This window comes from Ostrinia furnacalis, unplaced genomic scaffold, assembly GCF_004193835.3.
Source record: "Ostrinia furnacalis isolate ACB-3 unplaced genomic scaffold, ASM419383v2 OfSCF4391, whole genome shotgun sequence".
Classification (NCBI taxonomy): domain Eukaryota; kingdom Metazoa; phylum Arthropoda; class Insecta; order Lepidoptera; family Crambidae; genus Ostrinia; species Ostrinia furnacalis.
Window position 1 is genome coordinate 253,431 of NW_021134630.1, and position 15,928 is coordinate 269,358.

The following is a 15,928-nucleotide window of genomic DNA, read 5'->3' on the forward strand; positions in this document are numbered from 1 at the left end:
TTAATCACTAATGTATCATATTTTATCATCGACATTTTTTTTGTGCTCACACTTACTTTAGTGAACATTGTTAAATGGGTGATTAGCAAATGTATACTGATTACTTTTGCAAGTGAACTCGTTTATATACTGCATCACAGCACAGGCATAGACAGTTTAAGTACCGTACAGAGTGATAAGACAAGTTGTAAAACAAGATCTTGACCTTGCCGCTGGCTTTTGGGCACTCTTTCGATAATTTTCATACATTATTGAATTAGAAATTCTTCATGATAAATTATTTTTGTTCTTAATGATAAATTATAATGCTTATAAAATAAAATAAAATCTGGTAAGCGTGAATATTTTTTTTTCACTTAACAAAAAATTATAGGTAGGTATCGTAATAATATTAAGATAATACCTATTTACAGCAACTAATAACTAAACAACTAATTTTAACCTAATTTATTTAATTAGTAACTCATACCTAAGCATACTGGTATATTTTATAGTTAGTTCCATTTTATTTTTTGCTTAATGTAGTACTCGTAGTAGGTATACTAATAAAGCTTATGTAGGAATACTTAATAAAATAAAATACTTTATGAAAATTTATTACCTGATACAAATAATGTATGATATTAGAAACAGAAATACATTGTCTACAATGTCATATTTGATGCCCAATTCTATTAAAAATAAAACCGACTCCAAAAAACGTGCATTAAAAAGTAGAAAAATAATAACTAATTACTTATTTATTAGGACGAATTAATAATAATTTACTTCAATAAATATTATACCATGATTGAATACCTTTGGAGTCGGTGCTAAGATTTTGAAACGTATGAAATTTGCCGGCACCTTCTCACACTTTTATACGCCATAACCATTCTGAGCAGATAAAGTGGAGTTTATCACAAACATCTTTGTGCTTCGGAAATAAATCATCATCATCATCATCATCATTTCAGAAATAGGACATACACTTCTGAACAAAATGCCTGCCCCAATGATTTCCATAATGGCCGGTTGGTAGCCTAACGCCTTCCTGCTACCTTTATGAGGTCGTCGTTAAACCTTGGACGTTCTACACTGACGGAATAATCTTACTTCTTACTAATTCTTATTCTTACTAATATTATGAAATATGCGAAAGTTTGTATGGATGTCTGGATGTTAACATGTTTGTTACTCTTTCACGCAATAACTACTGAACGGATTTTGATTAAACTTTACAGTATATACCTACTTTATAACCCAGAATAACACATAAGCTATAATTTATGACGATCTGTGACAAACTAAATTTCACACGGGTGAAGCTGCGGGCAAAAGCTACTTCGGAAATAAATAAAAGAGTTAAAATTAACAGTTTAGATGTCAGAGGCCAAAGGACCAGAGTGGGCGCATATTATTCCCATGCCCTTTTCAGGGTACATACGCCTTCCAAATAATAAGCCCTTGCCCTAGCCCAGGTGTCTGGTGGTACTGAGAGGAAGTGGCGGATTATTTTATTACATTAAACAGTATTGTCAGTTGTTTTTAATAGTAAGGTTAGTTTATTTGACCGGTACCTATACACTTACCTATAGACAGGCAGTCTATCAAGACTAAGTATGGAATGGAGTACAATACTCTACTTTTCCATGGACATGAACGCAAGTTTTTGAGGATAGATGTTATTTGTTGTTGTTTCCCTTTGTTGTTGATATTTTTTGAAATCCATGCGAATGGAGTACTTAACAAGCAGCCACAAACGCGTTTGTTACAATGATTCCCTAATTAAATTAAATTTATTTATTTCAAGATGCTGTTGTTCCGTAAATATTAATAATTGTTTAATTTTCATACTGTCATATCCTACTCAAACAATTAGACAACTTTAGAGAACTTGTAACACGTTATCAAGAAATTTAATAAAAAGTTTATTTAGTAATTCTATGTGTGTTATAAATTGCTGTTTGTTTTCCTAACAACAAAATAAAATAACTAATCCGGACATAATGTTTTAATGCGAGAGTAATCTCGTCTGTCTCCATATTACCTTTTCTTGCCTAAACCACTCGGCGTATTCTGATGAAAGAATCTATAGACATAGTTTGAGATCCAGATAAAATATAGGCTGTTTTTATCCTGGATTGAACTGAGTGGGAAACACGGGCGTTAATTTTTCTATTCTTGTGAGAGTATAGCGGACTGAAGCCAGTTTTCTTATTTGTCTTAGATTAGATTGATGTAAATTATTAATTTAAATCGGATATATTTTAACGACTGTGTTTTACTTATTTAGTAGCGTTGGCGTTAACTTTTCTTGTTTGTATGAATGGTGATTGATGATAAAATCGTATATTACCTATATTCAACATTTTTTTCACGTTTTATTTCAATAGGTTTAATATTCATCTAACTAAAATCATATTGCATAAGGTTTCTCAACAAAAACTGGACAATAAAATTTAACACATTTCTTTCTAAAACAATATTTTAATAAATAAATAGTTCCGATTTCATTCTACATTAGTGGTGGTAGTACTGGAGGGCGGGGGCGGCTTTGTACACAACAGGGGCGGCCTTGTACACAACAGGGGCGGCCTTAACCACGACAGGGGCGGCGGTGGGGGCGGTGTTGTGCACGACCGCGTTGAAGCCGTTGTGGTCGTCGGCGGTGTACTCCACGGTCCTGATGGAGCCGTCAGCCTCGTGGAAGGAGTAAGAGCCCTTCACCACATCGCCGTCGCGGGACTCCTGCTGGGACTTGTTGTCGCCGGTGTGGCCGTCAGCGACGGAGTAGGTGTACTCATATTTGGGGTGAGCCTGGAAGAATTAAAAATAGCTGTTTAAGAATGCAATCCAATGTTTATAGTTTTATAGCAAGAATTGATTTAATATATTGCAGTAAATAATAAAACGGTACATACGATTTCTTCGTGAGCCAGGACCTTGGCGACGGGAGCGGCGTGGTAGGCGACGGCAGGGGCGGCGTGGTAGGCCACGGGGGCGGGGGCGGCGTGGTAGGTGACGGCGGCGGGGGCGGCGTGGTAGGCGACGGGGGCGGGGGCGGCGTGGTACACGGGGGCGGCCACGGCGAGCTTGGCGACGGGGGCGGGCTGGTCGTGGCGCACGATGCTCTGGGAAGAGACCGCCGCGGCGGAGGAGTAGTGGGCGGGCGCGGCCAGGAGGCCAGCCTGGGCCACAGCCACGAAGGCGCAGAGAGCTACCACCTGTAAAAAAATTATCATATTAAAATTTGTTTTAAATATAATATCGTCATTGGTCCCATATTTTATTAATTTACGTTCGGACTTACTTTAGAGAACATTGTTACTGGAGTGATTAACAAATTGATACTGATAAGTTTTTCAAGTGAACTCGTTTATATACTGCATACATTTTGTATTAACGGTAGTAATATTGAAGATCGTGATAGTAATAGGTGAACTTGTAAATCGAGATAGTGACCTTGCTTCTGGCTATGGGACAGTGTCACAATTATTTTCATTCATTATAATGAGAGTAATAAGATACGGCCAATTATTGAGATTAACTTTAAAAACTTCACTACGGTTTTTAAACGGTTTACATTCTTTTTATGCATTTTTATAAGAAGAACAAACTAAATCAATATTAAAAAATCAATTCGATCTTAACATCCGTTATTATTTTATACTGTTAACCATGAATGGTAATACTGAAGTAAAGATCGTTAAAGAGATAAAATAATAGTTGCCTGGAATCAAGAAATGGGTTAATTTCTTAGCGATAAGACTGCCCTAATCGTGCAACTACAACAGGACTGAAAATTAGTACGGAACGTTTTTTTACCCTTAAAGGTTTTGCTTGTAAAATACATAATTTTATCCATTATCGCAAGTTTTTATACGTTCACCAAGCATGATCGATGAACTTAAGTCATGATAATCATACATGGTAAGTAAATACTAGCTACCTAGGCTGAATTGCTCCAGATGGTGAAAAAAAAGTAATCTTACTTTAGCATTAACAATCGTCAAAAATCTGTCAAACTCTATACAAAAAGCACGGGTTATCGTTATAGACTATAAGTTAAGGCCTATTCAAACCTGAGAGATATTCGCTGCCGCTGTGGGTAGAGGTACATACCACAGTAGATAAATTAAAACAGTACGGAAGCTTCATACAAACGCTCGAAATCAGACTCACGCACACAGACGCACGCTTTACACGAGCTCTAAGCGAACCTCGCAGTCCATCCGTCGCGAGTGTCGCGCGCGTTGTGTTTTTATAATAATTTAATTTTATTGCATGCGCTGTCCGCTGTATTTTTAAAAACATGCCACGAGTGTATTGCGTAGTATACGGATGCTTGAACTCGGCATCTTCAAAACCAGAACTTTCATTTTTTAAACTTCGTAATAATTCAGAATTATTCTTCTTAATTACGTAATTACGCTTTTTAACAATTTATGTGTTCTATTTGATAAAGTAATTTGCTCCGCAAGCTTTTGTGCTAAGTGATGAACTGTATTTAAAATGAGGCAATAGGTATGTGAAAGTAAATATCCGGTATTTTATTTATGAGAATAGACCTTCTACCGGCCTCTAATAATACTTAATCAATTTATTCGATTATGTAGGTATTCGATCATTATAGTAGGTACCTAATTTATTAACGATTTATTTTTTTGTTAACTACTTAGTCAATTAATTTATTCCATTAGGTATTTGATAATTAAAAAACCTTAATAAACGATTTAATAAATAAGTAAGTAAGAACCTAATTATTTTATAAAGATTAAGAGTGCCAACCCTAACACTCAGTTGAAGTGTAGGTATTTAACTCGCCGAAAGGGCTAAGCTTCCGTACTGCTTTAGCTCATATATATACTGTGTACATACCGCGCGGGTTTCGTTCAGGTATTTAGTATCAAGTATCGCGGCTAGAGCGACCTGAGCGATATTCGCTGCCGCTGTGGGTAGAGGTACATACCACGCGGGTTTCGCTCAGGTATTTAGTATCAAGACGGTAGCGAATACCGCTTAGGTCTGAATAGGCCTTTACTGTTAAAGTTAGGCGGTGTAACTCAGCCCTATCCTTAAACCATGTAATTCCCTTCAGGAATATGAACAAAAGCTTGCCAATATTTGACTACTAGTGTAAAATTGTTATTTCATAATTTTAACAAAAATTAAAACCGACTCCAAAAACATGTGTTGGTAAGCGCATAACTCAACAACGCCTGGACCAATTTTACCATTTCTTTTTTTAATGTTCGTTGAAGTCCAAGGATGGTTTTTACGGCGAGATTTCCAAAATTCAACTCCTAAGGGGGTAAAACGGGGTCCACGCGTACTAAGTCGAGGGCGGCCGCTAGTATTAAATGAATTTTCATTACGCCTGTTCATGTAAGTATTAGTTTATCGATTACCTTTTTATTTAACTAAGTTCATGCCTCACGTCACATCATAAGCTCACGAATTTGATTAGTAGAAAAACGGGTGTAGTCTTATTTTCTAAGGTATCGTTAATTCGATTTTTAATGATCATTTTTTATTATGAATCTTGATCTTATAAATAAAAACATAAATTCCTAAATTTTGAAAATAATGATTAGGTATAAAGATCCAATTATTATACGAATTACCTAGTAGAAAGAAATGCACGCTTTACTTTAATTTATGTCACTTTTAAGATGTCTGGAAAACGTTATACGTAAAAGACTGGGTATACCTACAATATACATGTAGACAATAAAGGTGGAAAAGAAAATACGACGAAGACGTTGAAAGATATTCCAATTTCGGCGTATGAAAAGTGTTTCGAGGAATCGTAGAAGTGCTGTCGTAAGTGTTTTGCCTCTAATAGAAGTTACTGTCAAGGGAACTGATAATTGAAATTACTCCTTGTATTTTATCCATCCATCCAAGGGTTGGATTGGGTTTGGTTTTTGGGACGCAGTAGTACTTGCCAATCATATTCATCACATCACGTAACATTACGGGGTTCGAATCCCCAATCCTATTTGCATTGTAGTTCGATACATAAGCCACACAGCCAGAAGCCCATTAAATAAGTAGAGTGTGTAGTTTCAAAAATAAATATATAAAGCACATTAAATACCATGAGTTAATCAACCTGCAACTTATACGTAAAATTTGAATTTATTAAGATGAATAAAATTGTGATACATAAAATGTAATTTTTTATGACTTGCAGCATCGCATGTGCATTTGCCGAGACCCTAATATTGTATTGCACATAATTTTACTTCGCTCTATTTCAATCGGTAAACGTTAACAGAAGCTAAATCCGTCCGAATTACAGGACGTAATATTGATTGTGTAATAATACTGATAATATAGAGACAGTAAAGTGTTTTATTTTTAGTCCGTAGAAAATTTAAATAGATCTTTCATGAGAACTATAAAGTATTTTTAATTAATGTTCCATAAAACGTTAGCCTGAGCTCGAACTCAGTGTACCTACTTTAAAAAGTTTATACTATTGTTTCACTTAAAATGGGTAAAAGGAAATAATATAGTATTATTTTTTAAGTAAATGTTTATTTAAACATATTCTTTTATCTTGCAATAAATAATTTATCAGTTCTAATTTTGGTTATGGCATGTTCATTATTTAGTGGTGGTAGTATTGGAGGGCGGGGGCGGCCTTGTACACAACAGGGGCGGCCTTAACCACGACAGGGGCGGCGGTGGGGGCGGTGTTGTGCACGACCGCGTTGAAGCCGTTGTGGTCGTCGGCGGTGTACTCCACGGTCCTGATGGAGCCGTCAGCCTCGTGGAAGGAGTAAGAGCCCTTCACCACATCGCCGTCGCGGGACTCCTGCTGGGACTTGTTGTCGCCGGTGTGGCCGTCAGCGACGGAGTAGGTGTACTCATATTTTGGGTGAGCCTGGAAGAATTAAAAATAGCTGTTTAAGAATGCAATCCAATGTTTATAACTTTATAGCAAGAATTGATTTAATATATTGCAGTTAATAATAAAACGGTACATACGATTTCTTCGTGAGCCAGGACCTTGGCGACGGGAGCGGCGTGGTAGGCGACGGCAGGGGCGGCGTGGTAGNTTGCAGTAAATAATAAAACGGTACGTACGATTTCCTCGTGAGCCAGGACCTTGGCGACGGGAGCGGCGTGGTAGGCGACGGCAGGGGCGGCGTGGTAGGCCACGGGGGCGGGGGCGGCGTGGTAGGTGACGGCGGCGGGGGCGGCGTGGTAGGCGACGGGGGCGGGGGCGGCGTGGTACACGGGGGCGGCCACGGCGAGCTTGGCGACGGGGGCGGGCTGGTCGTGGCGCACGATGCTCTGGGAAGAGACCGCCGCGGCGGAGGAGTAGTGGGCGGGCGCGGCCAGGAGGCCAGCCTGGGCCACAGCCACGAAGGCGCAGAGAGCTACCACCTGTTAATTAATTTATAAGAAAATTAAGGAAGTTCAGGAGAAAATGACAATAGATATTATATCATTATCCCTAAACTCAAACTTACTTTAGAGAACATTGTTATTGGAGTGAATACTAAATGAATACTGATAACTTTTTTGAGTGAACTCGTTTATATACTGCATAAAAATTTGCATAGGCAATTCGAATATCATTGAACGTAGTGCTGTTAGGAGAAGTTGTCAATCGAGATAGTGACCTTGCTACAGGCTGTGGGGCACTGTCACGATTATTTTCATTCATTGGATTTGAGATTGTAATCTTCAGTCGATTAATCATATTCACTCAAAGAAGCTTTATAATGTAAGTTTTAAAGATGTCGAATTAAAATAATTTATTTTCAATCAATAAGCAACATTTTTTACCGGTATTGGTAGAATTAATTCTTCTTTCTTTAATTATTTTTTGTCTGGGAAAGATTATTATCTTTGCAGGTTATGTATTTTTTTATTTATTTGTTTTATCAAGAAAGTCGTTACTTTCTTGACTACTTTGCATACCTAGCCGTTGCTAGGTATGCAAAAGAAATTGTGTATTTATACGTGTATGTTTCTGAGTGGGCTGGTTCTGTTCCTGCTTAAAAATTAAACTTGGCGAGGGATTACGTGGCATCACAGAGAGAGTAAAAATATCTACCTTACTGTAGACATCGTTGTAGATGGCGCTTGGCGTGATAATATAAGGGCATGTTATGAACTTATGTTTGGTATATTTTTTATATTTTTTTGTAACATATTGCCTTATTGAAGGAGAGGGCGCCTCTACGCTCCATCATCGAGGAGGCGTTCATGTAGTCGCCCCTTCTGATACATCAACTGTTACTTAGATGGTTCTTATGTTCTCGCAATGCGGTTTACTGGTGCGACAGGTAATTTTTGCAGAAGCCGCCTACTATACTTATTGCTGTTCTTCAGCCTAGTATTGATTACGATTTCCCGGCGAACTGTCACGAGCTGCATGCTGGGTTGCGGAGCCAACAATACCCAAGCAAAAGCCTCCTAAAAACTTCTTTTGGGTATTCTTCTTCTTGTCGTGTCGACAACAAACCTTACAGAGTTTCAGCCCAAAACTCCGCCACAAGAGTGGCGTTGTCAGTAGCCTTCATTAGGTAAATCTTCTTGCGTGCAGTTGTTTGGGTACACAGGGCACGACATCATGTGCATGCTTTTGCTTATTATTGACTTTTAAATTTTGATGAAGTTTTTCATTACGTGTGACGCTTGAAACTAGCCTAACTAGCTCGTGTCTAGCCAATTCTTGAACTGTCTGCTGCTCTATGCTGCCGATGCCGTCGTCATTTACAAGTCATCCATGTAAAAGCATGCTAGCTATGCCTCTCCTATATCGTAAGTAGTGATTACGCAAAGAGGAAAAAGGGAAATAAATTACGATTCGATATTTTTTTAATTGTTTATTCAAAAATATTATGATAAAAGCTGGGATAAGATAATCAACCACGATCCAGTCGCGCGAGGCACACAGTCCAATGTAAATAAAGATTTTTTTTTTTTACTTTTCTTCGTAGATTTTTATTTCTTTTTGCACTAAATGCGTCTATCTATATTCCTGTATGTAAAATAAATAGATTCATTTGTTTACCAGATAACTACAGGTATCTTAATTACTTTTTTGTATCCAAAAGTTACATCAATTTTACTTTGCAACATTTCTGTATCTACCATATCTGAGCGACCAAACTTCGTGTAGGTATTTATAAACAAATTAGTTTTGCTCAACTACCAGTTACGATCTTTATTCATAGTGCTCATTGGGCCTCACTACCAGTACCAGTGTATTCCCGTTGTCCCCCACAGTTTTCCCTCCTCCGGTTGACATCAGGAAAAAATTGTTGGAAAAACTCGGAGCTGCAAGCATGAAGAGGGAGCTATGAATATTTGTGTAAAACAAACATCTAAATACCGTTGTGGCTAAACGCAAACTGCAAAAGCCAAGAAAAAAATGAAATCAGCATTTCTTTACAGAAACCATTATTTTTCATATTATGTTTTTTTTTTAAACTACTACTTAAAGAACTTGATTNGGAATTTTTTTCATAAATTTAATGGGTAATTGCTAAGAATATAGAAGAAATTTATAGTTATTCAGATGCAACATACATTTAATGATGTAATACAATCAAAATATCAATGAATTCCTACGAAAATTGCAATAAAATAAATATTACTTACGACGTCCAGTGACGGGGTCAAGAAACGCAGCCATTTTTCCGGTGCGCTCTCGGCTACTGATTCATTTAGCCGCCAAAACTGTTTTTTATTGGTTAGATCGAGAAGCGCACGATCAAGTGAGGTCGGTTTGGCGCGGAGAAACGAATTTGGCGCGAACTTATAATTTTTCAAAGAAGAAACTCACGATCGTTTCATTCAGGTGCGAAAGGGTTATGTATTTTTTATTTATTTGTTTCATCAAGAAAGTAAGGGCGAGGTACGAGTATGCAAAAGAAATTGTGTATACGTGTATGTTTCTGAGTGTGCTGGTTCTGTTTCTGCTTAAAAAATGTCTACTTTACTGTAGACATCGTTGTAGATGGCGCTTGGCGTGATAATATAAGGGCATGTTATGAAATTATGTTTGGTATATTTTTTAATATTTTTTTGTTACATATTGCCATATTGAAGGAGAGGTCGCCTCTACGCTCCATCATCGAGGAGGCGTTCATGTAGTCGCCCCTTCTGATACATCAACAGTTACTTAAATCGTTCTTATGTTCTCGTAATGCGGTTTACTGGTGCGACAGGTAATTTTTGCAGAAGCCGCCTAATACTTATTGCTGTTCTTCAGCCTAGTATTGATTACGAGTTCCCGGCGAACTGTTACGAGCTGCATGCTGGGTTACGGATCCAACACTACCCAAGTAAAAGCCTCCTAAAAACTTCTTTTGGGTGTTCTTCTTCTTGTCGTGTCGATAACAAACCTTACAGACTTTCAGTCCAAAACTCCGCCACAAGAGTGGCGTTGTCAGTAGCCTTCATTAGGTAAATCTTCCTGCGTGCAGTTGTTTGGGTACGCAGGGCACGACATCATGTGCAGGCTTTTGCTTATTATTGACTTTTAAATTTTGATGAAGTTTTTCATTACTCGTGACGCTTGAAACTAGCCTAACTAGCTCGTGTCTAGCCAATTCTTGAACTGTTTGCTGCTCTATGCTACCGATGCCCTCGTCATTTACAAGTCATCCATGTAAAAGCATGCCTCTCCTATATCGTAAGTAGTGATTACGCAATGAGGAAAAAGGGAAATAAATTAGGATACGATATTTTTTAAATTGTTTATTCAAAAATATTATGATAAAAGCTGGGATAATTAACCACGATCCAGTCGCGCGAGGCACACAGTCCAATGTAAATAAAGATGTTTTTTAGTAAATTTTTATTTCTTTTTGCACTAAATGCATCTCTCTATATTCCTGTATGTAAAATAAATAGATTCATTTGTTTACCAGATAACTACAGGTATCTTAATTACTTTTTTGTATCCAAAAGTTACATCAATTTTGCTTTGCAACTTTTCTGTATCTAACATATCTGAGCGACCAAACTTCGTGTAGGTATTTATAAACAAATTAGGTTTGCTCAACTACCAGTTACGATCTTTATTCATAGTGCTCATTGGGCCTCACTACCAGTACCAGTGTATTCCCGTTGTCCCCCACAGTTTTCCCTCCTCCGGTTGACATCAGGAAAAAATTGTTGGAAAAACTCGGAGCTGCAAGCATGAAGAGGGAGCTATGAATATTTGTGTAAAACAAACATCTAAATACCGTTGTGGCTAAACGCAAACCACAAAAGCCAAGAAAAAAAATGTAATCAGCATTTCTTTACAGAAACCATTATTTTTCAACTTATGTTTTTTTTTTAAACTACTACTTAAAAACTTGATTCGAATAATTGTCTAGGATAGGCTAGTTAAGTTAATAAATTATCAGTTTGTATGCTTTGAAATTAGAGATGCTATAGGCACCATAACTCCATAGCCCCGGTTGCTGATATTGGGTTTGGGGTCTTCCCTTTGAAGACACTTGTAGTAACAATCGATGACGAGACTTCTTTATAACCCTTCATAGGAAGGCAATAGCTTGTTGAACTAAGGGCCGACATGCATGGAAAATTAAGTTGGTTGGAGCATACAATATTGACTGTGAGAAAAATCTTGCTTTTGGGTTTGGAACGTACCTACTTACTATATTCATAAAGCTAAAGGTAATTAAAACGGAAATTGATTTATTCGAACTTATTCGTGTATTTCAATAAATAATTGATCAGTCCATTTCTTAAAGAATGGTGCCTAAGAAATTAGTGGTGGTAGTACTGGAGAGCGGGGGCGGCTTTGTACACAACGGGGGCGGCCTTGTACACAACAGGGGCGGCCTTGTACACAACAGGGGCGGCCTTAACCACGACAGGGGCGGCGGTGGGGGCGGTGTTGTGCACGACCGCGTTGAAGCCGTTGTGGTCGTCGGCGGTGTACTCCACGGTCCTGATGGAGCCGTCAGCCTCGTGGAAGGAGTAAGAGCCCTTCACCACATCGCCGTCGCGGGACTCCTGCTGGGACTTGTTGTCGCCGGTGTGGCCGTCAGCGACGGAGTAGGTGTACTCGTATTTGGGGTGCGCCTGGAAGAATGAAAAATATCTGTTTAAGAATCCTATCCAATGTTTATAACTTATAGCAAGAAATGATTTATTATATTGCAGTAAATAATAAAACGGTACGTACGATTTCCTCGTGAGCCAGGACCTTGGCGACGGGAGCGGCGTGGTAGGCGACGGCAGGGGCGGCGTGGTAGGCCACGGGGGCGGGGGCGGCGTGGTAGGTGACGGCGGCGGGGGCGGCGTGGTAGGCGACGGGGGCGGGGGCGGCGTGGTACACGGGGGCGGCCACGGCGAGCTTGGCGACGGGGGCGGGCTGGTCGTGGCGCACGATGCTCTGGGAAGAGACCGCCGCGGCGGAGGAGTAGTGGGCGGGCGCGGCCAGGAGGCCAGCCTGGGCCACAGCCACGAAGGCGCAGAGAGCTACCACCTATAATACAAAATAATCCTTTAACAGCACTTGAACACTACTTAAATCACTTTCATTTATCACCATCACTTTTATTTCACTGGTATTTTTTTAGGAGGAAGGAAATGCTAGCTTTGGTCAGCTTTAAATAAGGTTACATTTATAGAACAAATCTGTAAAAAAACTTTAACTCACTTTGGAGAACATGTTTGTATTTTGTTATGAGTAACAAATGACTATAGCCTATAGTCTTCGACCGCCTATTTTATAGTAACTCGTTCGGCATAGTAGGCTTAAGGCAACTCACAACTAAACCAAACAACCTTGCCTCGGGTTATGTTTTGACAAATCTAGTACCCAGTCACAAGATAACTTTCACAATTGAGAATTTCGTCCTTAGATCTTATCATAATTTTATGTGTCAAAAATATTACCTAACCCCAGTGGCATGCTTAGTACTAAGTTGATTATCTTAGGTCACTGCAACAAGTAGGTTTGTAGTTAGATCAATGTTTTCTTTCTTGTAATAAAACACATGCAAAAGTTTGTAAGGTGTAATAAATTAACAGTTCCTAATAATTATACTTAAAAATATGATAACAAATAGAAATTATATTACATAATTTCTTAAAGAATATAAAGTGTTAATAGCTTTTACAAAAAGAGAACTCTACAACTAAATATTCTACGCCCTATTAACAAACAATTTCAGGATGTTTATTCCAATATCATAACAGTGTAGCATAATCATTTGTTTTTATTTTGTGCCCACTAACATTTAATTATGTTGATGTTTATCATTGCATAAATAACCACTAAGGAATAAACCTTCGTTATGACAATTACATAGCTATTTACGGGTTTTTATGCACCGGCGAATACAAGTTTTTGTTCTGGACTGAGAGCAAGGTGCTTTTGTCAGCTTCTAAAGGGTTTTTTATTTGGATAAATGCTTGGGTGTGTGTAGGGTTGTTGAACGTGAGTCCAGCGTGTTGCGCCTTCAGTTGTCCGCGAGCAATGTTGTACGTGCGCGCTATGTTCAAAAGCATTCTGTGGGCTTTGGGGTGCGGCAAATACTCTTCGACGCTCATAATCGCTTGCGATACAGGTATAGCTTGTACATTCAGTCGAGGTAGAGCTTGTACACTCAGTGGATTGCCACCGTGGAACCTGGAATGTGACAATTGAAGATATAATAGACATTCAACTGCAATAGGATAACAACTGATTGTTATGAAAACTCTACATTTATAGATTACACATTATAGTGTAATATGATGGGAGAAGATCTAATTCTTAGGCTGAGTTGCATCAAATTGACCGTAACTATAACAAAAGTTAAAGTAAGATGGTGCAACTCAGTCAATCAATAAAACTCAGTAGATTTTAGTCATCATTTTTAGGTAATTTCTTGTGCAAAGTTATACCAACAGAACTCTTAAATAGGCAACATTGGTGTATCAGAGAAATATTAGGATGTAGATGTACAAATAAACTATACATTTTGTATGTGTCATGAAAAATATTTACTTACGGATGTGGTTTTTGTTTGTTGTATTCTTTTTTCACAAACGCTATTGTCTGTTTTGGTCGCGCAGGCGTCGGTGCTGTGATAGTGACTTCATGCTGCTTTGGTGCCTGAGTTGATGTAATGAACTCCTCGTTTTGCTTTTGATAAAGAACATATTGATTTAAGAAATTGATCTGGAAAAAGATTGTAATCGTTACAAAAGCGTAATAGTGTAGTTGCTCTACTCAGTTCTTACGATAAGTTGATGTTTTACCTTGTTTAGCTTGTCGCTAGGAGACATGTTAGGATAGCTCCTGTACACAGCATTATGCCCAGGATACCTGTTGACGGACTGAAGAACCTCGACATTATACCCCGGCACATACGACAAATGTTCTGGCTGACCGATTATACTTGGTAAATCATCAGATGGTTTGGGTTCCAAATTACGTTCAGGCGCTAAATTGATATGGCTAGGGCTAGGTATTGATTGGTATTGATTCTGACCATTATGAATTGGTGCGTACTGTATTTGAGGTGGCTCTCTGATCACAAATTGTGCTGGGACAACTGGCTTGTGTCTGTATTGATCTGGCTTTGGTGAAGTATAGATATGAACCGAACTAAACTTGTAGGATAACGGTACATCATGCCGCACGAAACTCTGAGATGAGATCGCATGGTTCGATTGTGGTTGATGATGCTCTGGGACATCTCCGGTGCACACTTTTAGAAGTGATATCACTGTTATGACCTGCAACACAAACACACTCTTTAATTTTGTCTTTAAACCAAGTTTTTAGCACACACTTCACAGAAAAAACATCTCACTTTGAGTAACATTTTCCCGAAGTATCTATGGCTGTCGAACGTCGGAAGTATTTGAGCTCGGATGCAAATTACTTCACCACTTATATATGAAGACTAATCATAAAGAGAAATCACTTGTTATATAACAAATATTATGATAGCTACAAAGTATGTAGAGTAATTATTGTTTGTTGGCTTCCGGCACGTGGGTCCTTAACAAAGCCTATTGGTCAGACCTTTCACCTTTTTTTCTTGTTTCTGATGCTCTATTTTAAACGTTTCTATGCTTGAATGGCGACCGTGTCTGTACACGGGCAGAGCCCTTGTGTAAAAAGATGTTTTCATTTGCTAAGCTGTGATGTCAACGTTGAACTATTATATCGCTTTAGGACTATTGTTTGCTGGTGTATGAAGAACAGGATTGTGTCATCGTATAGGCATTATCAGCTCACGTTAATAACAATAGAGATGTTTTCCCTAGCTCAACGGAACTGGATCAAATATACACACGAGAACGGCATATTTTTTTCTAGGTCAGTTGAGTCTAACTAAACAGAATATTTTGATCATCTTCTACATCATCAAAATAATAATTTTGATAATAATAGGTTGTGGTTGACTGATCTACCTACTTGTAAACAAAAGATAATGTAAATTCTAACTAAACTGACTGGTATATTTTCAAAAATCTCTTACAAAAACGAATGTTGACATTTTAAAAATGTAACATTGAGTCTACTCGTAGAAGCTCTATAAAATAGTAGGACAATGTATTTAAAAAAACATGTCATTCAAATTGATTGGAATTAAGTAAGAAATCTATTCTAAATAAGTGGTTCAAGTATTTATGTATAGTTTATCTACAAATGGAAGATAAGTTGTTGACACATGATTGAGTGTGGGCCATTGCCTCAGGCATTTCGTGTTTGGTGCAAGTTAAAAGAGTCGTGTCATTTTTACAATCTAAGCGAAAACCAAAAGTCCTTTCATAGTAAAAGTAGTTATTAAAATTTCTTAGCATTTAGAGTTGCTACTCAAACTGACTTGAAAAAATCGAACCGCTATCGTCAAGGAATCGTTATCGTCAAGGTTCTAAGTTCAGGTGGTTCAGCTCAGATGGAAGTGCAGTCGCCCGACGCCCAGCAGGCGAAAGGTGTGTGGGTTCGATTCCC

At 38.3% G+C, this 15,928-nt stretch overlaps 3 protein-coding genes across 3 annotated transcripts in view; all 3 read right to left on the bottom strand.

Moving 5' to 3' along the window:
• LOC114359426 (larval/pupal cuticle protein H1C-like) overlaps positions 1-109 on the bottom strand; it is a 5,579-nt gene extending 5,470 nt beyond the window's left edge. The window contains exon 1 of the mRNA XM_028313829.1: positions 57-109. Coding sequence (XP_028169630.1) covers positions 57-68 — 12 coding nt within the window. The 5' untranslated portion in view covers positions 69-109. The remainder of the gene's footprint in view (positions 1-56) is intronic.
• Positions 110-2,480: 2,371 nt separating this feature from the next.
• Positions 2,481-12,694, bottom strand: LOC114359427 (uncharacterized). Its single transcript, XM_028313830.1, has 9 exons — positions 12,632-12,694; positions 12,155-12,457; positions 11,736-12,051; positions 7,467-7,495; positions 6,979-7,380; positions 6,600-6,874; positions 3,293-3,332; positions 2,904-3,206; positions 2,481-2,799 (listed from the first exon to the last, which is right to left on the bottom strand). The coding sequence occupies exons 1-9, from the start codon at positions 12,641-12,643 to the stop codon at positions 2,503-2,505; spliced, it is 1,977 nt and encodes a 658-aa protein (XP_028169631.1). The 5' UTR covers positions 12,644-12,694; the 3' UTR covers positions 2,481-2,502.
• A 596-nt stretch (positions 12,695-13,290) lies between these two features.
• On the bottom strand, positions 13,291-14,815 carry LOC114359428 (uncharacterized). Its single transcript, XM_028313831.1, has 4 exons — positions 14,778-14,815; positions 14,221-14,700; positions 13,971-14,140; positions 13,291-13,606 (listed from the first exon to the last, which is right to left on the bottom strand). Exons 1-4 carry the CDS (start codon positions 14,787-14,789, stop codon positions 13,291-13,293), a joined length of 978 nt encoding a protein of 325 aa, XP_028169632.1. The 5' UTR covers positions 14,790-14,815.
• Between the last annotated feature and the right edge of the window lie 1,113 nt (positions 14,816-15,928).

Excerpts from the sequence above, each read along its gene's own strand:
- LOC114359428 (XM_028313831.1), bottom strand. Across the intron at positions 14,141-14,220 it reads CTAGCGACAAGCTAAACAAG|ATCAATTTCTTAAATCAATA; the intron begins GTAAAACATCAA and ends ATCTTTTTCCAG. Across the intron at positions 13,607-13,970 it reads AACAAACAAAAACCACATCC|GTTCCACGGTGGCAATCCAC; the intron begins GTAAGTAAATAT and ends GTCACATTCCAG.